At 37.3% G+C, this 10,478-nt stretch overlaps 1 protein-coding gene across 1 annotated transcript in view; it reads right to left on the bottom strand.

Moving 5' to 3' along the window:
- Positions 1-156: 156 nt before the first annotated feature.
- The window catches only part of CERK (ceramide kinase), a gene marked incomplete at its 5' end in the record, with an annotated part of 27,798 nt that continues 17,476 nt past the window's right edge, over positions 157-10,478 (bottom strand). Inside the window, 5 exons of the mRNA XM_010014753.1 lie at positions 157-357; positions 1,234-1,442; positions 3,481-3,683; positions 7,692-7,762; positions 10,059-10,164. Of these exons, the coding sequence (XP_010013055.1) occupies positions 258-357; positions 1,234-1,442; positions 3,481-3,683; positions 7,692-7,762; positions 10,059-10,164 (689 nt within the window). The remainder of the gene's footprint in view (positions 358-1,233; positions 1,443-3,480; positions 3,684-7,691; positions 7,763-10,058; positions 10,165-10,478) is intronic.

Here is a 10,478-nt window from a genome sequence, read left to right on the forward strand (position 1 = left end):
ATATGTGTGTGTGTCAATTCTCTCTTTTCTAACATAACTTAGATTACATTGCTCCAAGGTATATTTTAATGATTACAATGTTCTTTAAAAAATGACACAATGCAGTAAGATGTCTAAAACTAAACTGAAGCCATAAAAAAAAACCCCAAAACAACCAAACCTAAAAGTTTAAAATACTTGTCAATTTGACTAAAATGCATATTTACTCAAGTTCCTTGAGCTTTCATTTTTTCTTCTCCCCATTGGAGGAACAATGTCTATAGTAATTGCTCAACACTACTCTGGCGGTAGGCAGCTTCATCTTTACAGGTTTCCTCGATTCCCCTTGCAAATAGTTTCACTAACTGGCAGTGAACCCTGGAAAACAGAAACCAATTAATGAGAAACAAATGGGTACTATACATTTAATTTTAATAATCCATTAATTTTAAGCAGTTGGACAAAGGTCCTTGCTCCAGACAACAGAAAATGCACTCTCATTCTTGATACAGTCCCTTCCTGCACAGAAGGTTGGATGCTTTCACATATCCATCACTCCAGTTATTCCTGTTTTCCACCCACAGAGTTCTATGGGGTACATAAATGAGCTCATCTTATACAATACACAGTATTTATAAAAATCACTTTTGGACTGCTAAGTGATGATGTTTAATGGACACACTTGCATGTAAATATTATGTATTTTTGCTTCTCTTTATTCTAAAAACAGCAAACAAAACCAATCCACCAAAAAAACCCCAACAATCCAACCAAAAACCCCATTCAAATTTTTCAAATTCCCTTCTAATTTGATTATTTGCACAACTGCAAACTTCTTTCTCCATATGCTAAGGCTGGAGATAAGACTCAGTGCTGTGTGTCAAAAAATATGAAGTACTGGACACACTCATCTGTAAGACAATGATGCTTAAAGTTTATGTTTAACAGGAAAAGCTGTTCCTCAGAGTAATAAGGTACTCTGCTCTTTTAAAAAGAATCCTCCCAGCACAAGTATGTATCAGTTCCTAAGACGTAAGTATGACTCCATAGGTAGGGCCATCTATCTTTCTCAGTGATCACTTAAACTTATTCTCTGGAAAGGACTCAAAAAAGTACATATAAAAAAATTTATTATCAGAAGACCCAAATTTGCTATGCAGAGGCACCTTTTGGGGATGTCTTTATGAGCATCTTTAAAATCAATGAAAAAGCTTGATGTTTGCTGGTACGTGGAGAAAAATAATCGATGCTTACCTCACTTCAATTGCTGAACTCTCCAGAGTTTCTCCATCACAATTCCAGGTGCTATTAGCAATATTACAGCAACAGGCTGGATGATCTCTGCAGAACTGGCCAAAACGTTTCTTTCCCATGTCGGTGACATTGCTTTCATTGTCTTCTGAAAGCTTTGAAGTAAATTGAAAACTCTTCACCCGATGAACATCTACAAATGAGAAGTCAAACTACAAAGAAAAAAAACAAGTCAAAACAGGCAATTACAATTAGTTAAACTCATTTGATGTGTAAAGCAAGTCAGTGTGCAGCATTCTGTATTCAAGTCTGTCCACTCCAATTTTCTGGAGAAGCTTATCTGAGGTAGAGAGATTTTTGTTTTTAAAAAGCTGCACATCAGAAACAATAAAGCCAAATTGAAACATTACTTTTCAAGGGTCCTCTTCAAGTGGTCATGTTATAGATAATCAGATAACAGGTTTTGTGATTATGAGTAAAAGGGGTACAAGTACTCTATAAAAACTCGTAACATGGAAGGTCTGGATTGGATCTTTGTACCATCCTCAAGACCTGTTCATCTACAGCCCTTAAGACACATGGGCTTTTCTGAAAGCCTTCTGCTTCTGCATTTGGAACAATGTCCTGGAGGTGAGAATTCCATGGCAGTGTGATCACATCACAGAGCTGGCTGTATAGGATAAAAAGAATAGAGGGCAATATTATTACATTCTAACAACTAGTTGATTCAGCTAGAAAAAGTAGGACAGTTAAAAAATTGCTCTTAGAGAATGCAGACTACAATATCACAAAAATGCTTTAAAACAGGCTTCATAAATTAAAGGAACAATCAAATTAGAGGGTGCCCCGCAAAATTTGTTAAGTTTTGAAACAGGGTTTCCCACTATTATTTAGACACTAACCTGAAGTGAGGACATATGTACCACCCTGCATTTAATCTACACTACAAAACTAACATATCCCATAGAGGAATAGTTAGGAAGCACTGGAAGGGGAATGGCCATAGTAACAAATCACAAAAAGCATCAGATTTGAAGGGACCTCCTAGGTCTTAAGTTCCCTCAGCTTTTAGCCATAAAAAAAGCTGTCAAATTGTCAAATTCCACTCTTGGAAGCAGTGGCTCATGGATACAATGAGGCTCACTAAGCAGTGTGCTAGTCCAAACAGCTTAGTTACAAAAACTGGTATCCACAGCTGCACAGAGCCACCCATGAATGCTCTCATGTCTCAAGTCTAAGCAGAATGTACTTGCTTGATAAATGTTGAAGCCAATTTGAAAGGTAGCCAAGAAGGCTTCAAATAATCAAAACCATCAAGGGAGCAGTGAGAGTGAGTGTGAAGGAGTGAAGGGAAGAGCAGGAGACTGAGAATAGCAGGAAGGAGGAAAACAGACACACACAATGCCCCAGGGAATCGTAATGAGAAAACACAGGAAAGAGAATCTATACTAATTCTTCTACAGAGGACGAAGAATAGCATCATAACCAAGTGAGATTTATTATTGCTTTTATAACTGGATATGACATTCGTGCATTGTTCAAATAATTTCCGGAACATGTTAATATCATCAGGTTGTGACAAATACTAAATGTGTGTGTTCACAGCCATAGCTCTGGTTTCAACAGATACTACAATCCCAAAGCAGTGATGAATCTTCCCTTGTAGTTTATCCTGACAGCTACAACATACGCAAGGAATAATTTTAAAGCCAAATGAATAAAGCTTATATCCTGGTCACATATATGCAGTGAAATTCTGCTAAAAGCCTGCACTTTACAACACGACAAACAAGTTACAGTTCTGGTAACTTTCTTCTAAACCCCATTTTCATACAGTTTACACAAAGTGATTTATTATTCTTCATTACATCTTCTACCTCAGCTATGTTGCACTCCTGTGAGCAGTTTTTCATTACAAATACATGGGGGCACAGTTGTGATGAAATCACTGTAAATACTGTCCAAACAGCAAATATATGGAAAATGTTATGAAACAGAATTCAATTAGGAAAAGTGGACTTTTGTTAGAATGCTATAGCCAAACACTTGACTTAGACAGAATGATTTAATGGGTTTTTTTGTAACAGTACACACGATGAGATTATGTCACCCAAAATGCATAAACTTTTTTAAAAAACAAAAAACCCCCAACAGACCTGCTTTATAGATGTTCTTTTTTTATATCTAAGAACATGAATATTTACAACTTAGACTGACTCTGGAGAATTCATTGCCAAAGGGAATACACACCTGATCATCCTGGTTTGTATGTCTGACAAGGTACCGTAGAAAATCAAATCTTGAGCATTTACGAACTAGAATGAGGTCAGCTGAACCATCTGCCAAATGAGCTGCTGGTGAAAGACCTTTCGGACTTCGTGGACAAGCACAGCTCATATTTACTGCATTAATGGCTAGAAATTTTCCTTTAATAACCTTCCATTCTTCTTCTTCTGGAACACACCAATAAAGGCATGGAGACAGGTTACAATTTGATGTACTCAGAAGAACATTAAGAAGCAATTTTTGGCAATTTACAAGTTTATTCTGGGCATATTCATGTACCGACAATAAATACATAAAATAAACTGCATTTTTTAAAAATAAATCTATTTTTCATATAGTAACAGAGAAAGTTTCTTTCTCCCTTCACAGACTGAGATTATCTACTAAAACTGCTCACTATTTCTGACAAATGCACATGAGATTCAGGATCAATGCTATTTGGTAGTCTATTTCCACTCCAATCCCAAATGTCTGACGATTAATAGTATTAACAGAGTTGAACTTTGCTGTGCATAAATCTTTACAGATTTCTGGAAATCAGTACAAAGTCTGTTTTCAACATGACAGTATTCTGTTAGAGATCAGACCTAGACCAAGAGGCAGAGGAATTTTCGAGCACAAAGAAACAGTGGCAGGCACTGCAGAGTTGTCATCTAATCTGTATTTTCTTGAATATGAATAAAAATAGATTAAAAAAATGCCTTTGCATTTTTAGATTACATACAATTGCCTTCCTTACTGCAAAAAGAAAAAGCCATAAAGCAGCCATTAATACTCCTATTCTCCTCTCAATATGAGTGGATGTAGATATTTCAAACCACCAATTTCACAGCAGTAATGATTGCAGAATTGTCTGTGAAGCTACACACAGTTCTATGACTGGAGTTCAGGAGTGAAGTGCCATTGTTGATGATGTGGGTAAAGTTAAGAAATTAACAGAAAAAAACATTAAAGTTTGTTTATATAAACTTACTGAAGTTTAATCCTCAAACCACAGCAAGGTTGAGGTTTTGAGGCATATTAACTGGTACGGACTTAGTAATCTAACATTATTCAGATCCCCACATTTGGGTTAACATAGTTATTGTCAAGGTGCTTCTCTGATGGGACTATAGATGATATTTATGCTATATACTTCATGTCCTGAAATTCTGCTGTTCTTTACTGTCTAAGTTTTAGGAACTTCACATCTACTTTAAAAAATCATTTTTTACAACTGTGTAGGTAATTTTGAACCTAATGCCTATGATGCATTCATTTTGAATTGATCTCTTCCAAGCTTTATACATCAGAAAAAGAAGAAAAAAAAGTTTGGAAAGTATGCTGTATTTCTTCTTTGCTCTTTGAACTTTACTTGCTTCCTTGAATTTTTATTCACTGGAACTTCCTCCTATACACTCTTCAGCAATAGAAGCAAGAAAAATAGAACTCTGGGAAAAATGGAGTAGGATTATAATGTGACAAAAGACTTAAAGGAAACCAAAAACTTTATTCTTTCTCCATCTACAGTATCCTATCTCCTGACAAACCAATCAGTAATAGCGAGAAAAAAAAAAAATGCAGCCCTTGAGTTCAACATTTTCACATCAATTGCCAAAGTGGTTTTAGAATTGCTTGCTTTACTGTTCTTTTAATGTTGCTTTTAAACAGTACAATACAGAAAGAAATGATTTAAATCAGATTCAAAATGTGTATCTTAAGAGAGATGAGAAAGACTGAAATGTCAAACTACAAAATGACTTTGTTCAGGCTGCAGTAAAATGACGAGGCCCTGCTCAGAAATGAAGGTAACTCAACAGAACATAAGAAACTATTGCAACTGGAAACATCCGTGTCCAGAACTATACAAGTGCTTATTTACAAGAAAACCAGCCATTTTCTGATATACAAACAACAAAATAAAACAACACCCTTTACTGATAAATCCTTTTGTTGTTTATCTGAGAAACATTAATAATTTAGTCTACAGCGTGTCTACACACGTGTTAACTTTTAAGGTATGCTCACTGCAATAAATAAGCCTCAAACTACCCAAGGGAGAATGCTTATGAATTTTACTGTAAGAGGTTGTTTTCACCTGGTGGGAAAAGAACTATTTAGTATAAATTTCAGTATGTTACTCCAAAAAAAAAGCTTCACCATTCCAGTAAGAATAAAGTCAGGGTATTTATCACATTTTAGATGACCAACTGCTTTCATAACTGTTCTGTGGGGTGCGTCACTCTAACAGCGCAAATAACTCACCAAAAAAAATAATCTTTCATATAATAGAGCAATCATAAGCTCATTTCAACTGTCTATTGTGTATATATACACAGCAAGTTGCTGAAATCAGCATAAAGTACTAACACTCACGGTTTACTCAGCACATGCACATAGACTTCTGCACAATACAAAGAAATATGTTCAGTGACAGCCAATGCAAGCATCCTTCTAAACTTATCTGAATTGTGCACAAACCAAGTACACAATGAGAGAGTCAGCCAACATACCCTGCTGAGTAAAAAGCTTGTCTGAGGTGGTGATTTAAAATCCTTTTCATTGCAAATCAAGAGTAGCTGATTGTTATTGTTTGCTTACCAGTACTAAACAGAGAAGAGACTGGACTGCAAAGAAAGTCAGCCAGCAGAAGTAAAAAGGATTTAAGTAAACAATATCCTACATAATTATCTGCTTAATGTCTTGTGCAATGCTGGTTGAAGCAGTCTTGATTGCTTGCTAACCTGTGGCTTTCTTCTGCCTGTGCTCCATCAAAACTAACAAAATGGCAGATCTAAAAAGCAAACCAAACAATCCCCTCCACAACAATAACAAAAAACCCCCCACAAACAAAAGAAAAAATCTTGGTAATTTTAAACTACGGTTATTTCTAAAAAACATAGATTTTATTTTTTTTTTTTTCCTTACCAAAACCCCTACTATCACATTTAGCTCCTTGGAAAACATTATGTAAAGCAATTTCTTTAGCTAAATCTAGGCATAAATTCAAGCAACTCAAGAAATACTTCAATCTGCCCATCTGCTGACTACATCAAAGATCTAAAAGCAGTAGCTGGAATAGAAGCACTATATATAAGCATGTGGAAGAGGAATTCAACTTGGCATAGAAATTTATATACAGTCTTTATGGTACCAATGAATCTCTACAGTATGATGATACTCTTTTTGCTAACAGATGTCTAGAACCTGGCAAAGATACTGTGCAAAATAACTGTAATTATAAGAATCTAGGTCATAAGGGCCAATGGTTGTGTCAAGAAAATTATGGTTTTATGCACTGGGCTTTACAAGAAAAGAAAAAAATAGAGTAAAGGCAGAAGCAAGCACTCATGGGAAGGAAGGCTGCCTGCTGTGTAATGAAGGGTTTATCCAAGATGACAAACTGAGACCAGAAGCAAAACTCAGCCAACTGAATCTGTATCCCTTGCTCCAGCAAGGCCACAAGTGCCCCCCAATAGGGGACAGTAGTCAGACAAAGATACAACTAGGAGGATGACAGCACGGAATCCAGTATATTGACAGTTGTTTTATTGAAAGGAAGGAAGAGTTATGCCTATAAGAAAATCCGTGGAGTGTGGGCAGGGGTTGGAATAGGAGGAAAAAAAGAAAGTAAGGATAGTATAACAAGAGAAAGAGGAGAGAAATCTCATTTGTCATTTATATTGAATACTGGTGGGGTATTGTACGTAAATACTTCAGGCCACTAGATTGTTACTAGTTGTCCAAGTTCACTGCCTCATATTTTCTTTCCATAGGGTGACTTTTGCACTAGAAAACACAAATTTTTAAACCAGACCGATTCTAAAAGCTATCTTAATGAACTGCTTCCTTCTATTCTACCTCACAGTTTACCAGCTGAGCCCTTCTCACAAAAAGAACACAGTCTTAGGTCACAGAATATATCTTACTTGAGGAAAAGAAACCAAATCCATTGAAATATACAAGTGACTAGTGTAATTTATCAGAATTTTCCGAGGTTTGGATGGAGGAGACACCTTATGTATTTTCCACATATTTACATGTATTTTTCTTAAACTTAAAGAAATAATGTAACTCACAATAGTTTAAAAAAAAAAAAAAACCCAAACCAAAACACACACACACACTTGGACTGATATATTCTGAAAAAAATAATAATTTGTATAATGTTACACTATCTTTTTCTGACAAATTACCTTCATGTTTTAATCCACACTGCTTCTGCTGTTGTGCCAGCTTTTGCTCACTTTTCTTGCAAATGTAACACCTGAAAACAAAAACACTACTCAGTTCCTGAAAACAGAACTATTATTCAGTTCAACTTTTTTGTTTTACCCAATCATAACAAGATCTCCCCACCCCAAGATGTAGTATGGCCAACTGGCCAACCTATGACGTTGGCCTTCCTGGCTGCACGCAAACACTGCTAACTCAGATACAGTTGGTGTCCACCAGGATCCCAAATTTCTTTTCATCAGAGCTGCCTTCCTTGCCAGTCAGTGCCCAGTCAGTACTATTGCATGAGACTACTCACCCTGGGGTTCGTGACATTTACCTCTCCTGAGCTTCAGGAGCTTCCTACTGGCTATTTCTTCAGCCAAGGTGCCTCTGAATAGCAGCCCTGACTTTCAACATGTCAACCACTCCTCCGAATCTGGTACCATCCGTAAGACTGCTGAGAGTGTACTCTCAGCCACCATTCCAGTCATTAATAAAGATGTTGCACAGTATTAGCCCCAGTATTGATCCCCAAGGGGGATCAAGCTGGTCTTGGTACTCATAACCGTTCTAGGAGTCTTGCCAGTTCCCCACCCATCCACTAATCTAGACCACATCTCAACATTTTGGTTTTAATACTAAAGAAAACAGTACCAAATGCCTTGATAAAGTCAAGGTATGTAACACCCACCATTTCCCACTCATCCACAGACCTTTGGTACCTGCAAAGCCTGGGGGCACACAACATCAGTGGAAACTGGGGCAAAGGAGTAATTTACTCTTACTTTTCTGTATCTTTTATCACTAGGTTCCCCACACTACTAACCAGCAGGCCCAAAGGTCCTTTAGCTTTATGTTTTGATTGCTATACTCATATAATCCCTTTGTAAGAAGTAACAGCCTTCACATCCCTGATTTCAACTCCATCTGAGCTTTGGCTTTCTCAGCTCCATCCCTGCATGTTTAGGCCACACCTCTGGGTTCTTCCAAAGTAACCCATTCCACTTCCACCTTCTCTTTACTTCTCAGATACTTGCTCTATCATGTTTCTTACTCAAGTTTCTGCATATCAAAACATGCTGTTCTTTTTCTTTGAGGAATTACCAACTCTCATGGGCCTCTTTGTCCTCCAGGGCAGTCTCCCATGGAATCTTGCCAAGATTCCTGAATAAACCAAAATCTGCTCTCCCAAAGACCAGAGCTGCAATTCTATTTTTTGTCTTGCTTCCTTTTCTCAGGATTTAAACTCTGTAATCTCCCAGTCACTGCTGCCCTCAACTGTCAAATCCCCCACTTCCCTTCTCTGTAACAAGACCAGCAGAGCACTTGTCCTAGTCAACTTGCCAATCACCTACATGATCACTGTCACCACCACACTCCAGAATTCTCCTAAATGGCTTATACCCAGCCCTATTTCCCTTCCAGCAATTATCAGGATGTATAAAATCCCCCATGAGGCAGAAGGCACTCTTTACTTTCTGACTGAGGCCTGGATGACAGCTTTCTCCCTCTGGAATTTCTCCTGCATCAAGGCACCCAATGGATCAAATAGTTTCTCCAGCTAGTACTGGAGACCATGATCTGTAGCATGTCATAGCACTAACACAGCAGAGTCTCAACAACTTCCATGTAGTTTCTGGCTCCTTGGTATCCTGCTGTGCTGTTTGCTGCTGTGACAACTACTATATCTCTGATAGATATATTCATATGTAAAGAAGAATGATAAACACTATTGCATAACTTCAAGCAGATGAAAGCAAAGAGAAAGGAAGGAACACTGGAAGATTGAGGTAGGCTCCCTGGTTGGAGAAACAAGTGAAGAATAACACACAGAAATTATACAGCATTGCAGTTGTCTATAAAAAAAGTGCTAAATAGAATGATTACTGAAAGGACATATCCTCAGGACAAGCCATGCCAGCTGCTGTCATGGCACCAAAACAACCACTAAAATTGCTAGATCCAATTACAGTGTGAACATTTGAGAACTTCTGAATAATTATTTCTATTTGTAGAAGCTATGAGGCATCCAGACATTTAATTTATCAGCAGTAACATAGCATAGCACCCTCAGCACCTTGTAACTGGGTACTATGCCGTTATATTGGGCACCGCTCTTCATTTAAAACTGTGGGAGGAGGGGGACCAGCTAACAAAACGTTATTACATTTTACATTTTGTTTATTGACCTAGCAACATGGTGTTCTCTTTAATAAAGTCAGTAAACTTTTTTTACAAGCTTGTGTTTTTCAGAGTAAGTGTTCTGATATTAGAAACAACATTTCTGTGACACCTATTTATGTACAGGCTTCATGTCAAACATCCAGAGTTAAACAGTAGCCTACCCCGTTCTGCAGGTATATTTATCTCGTGGAGATCCCAGTGTGTGTTTTGCTGGTTGAAATGAAATTGTTCCTTCATAGTAATGATGAGTAAGAAAAGTCTTGAAGCCTATACATAAATATAAAAAAAAGTATTAATCAGCATTAAGTCATTATAAACACATCGCAAACACCTCTGCATACATAGAATCATAGAATGGTTTGGGTTCGAAGGGACCTTCATGAGAGGAGAGTAGAGGGGCAGAACCACCTCCCTCAACCTGCTGGTCACACTCCTTCTGATGCTGCCCTCTCAACTTTGTAACATTTGCCAACAGTGCCATTACTATTTGACATCATTAAAAGCCAACTGACATTTTAGCTATACGTAACTACCAAGTCTTAAAATTGGCCTGTACTAGTTAAATTCTGCTTTTGCATCTT

The sequence above is a fragment of the Nestor notabilis genome, unplaced genomic scaffold (assembly GCF_000696875.1).
Source record: "Nestor notabilis isolate BGI_N333 unplaced genomic scaffold, ASM69687v1 scaffold14155, whole genome shotgun sequence".
Classification (NCBI taxonomy): domain Eukaryota; kingdom Metazoa; phylum Chordata; class Aves; order Psittaciformes; family Psittacidae; genus Nestor; species Nestor notabilis.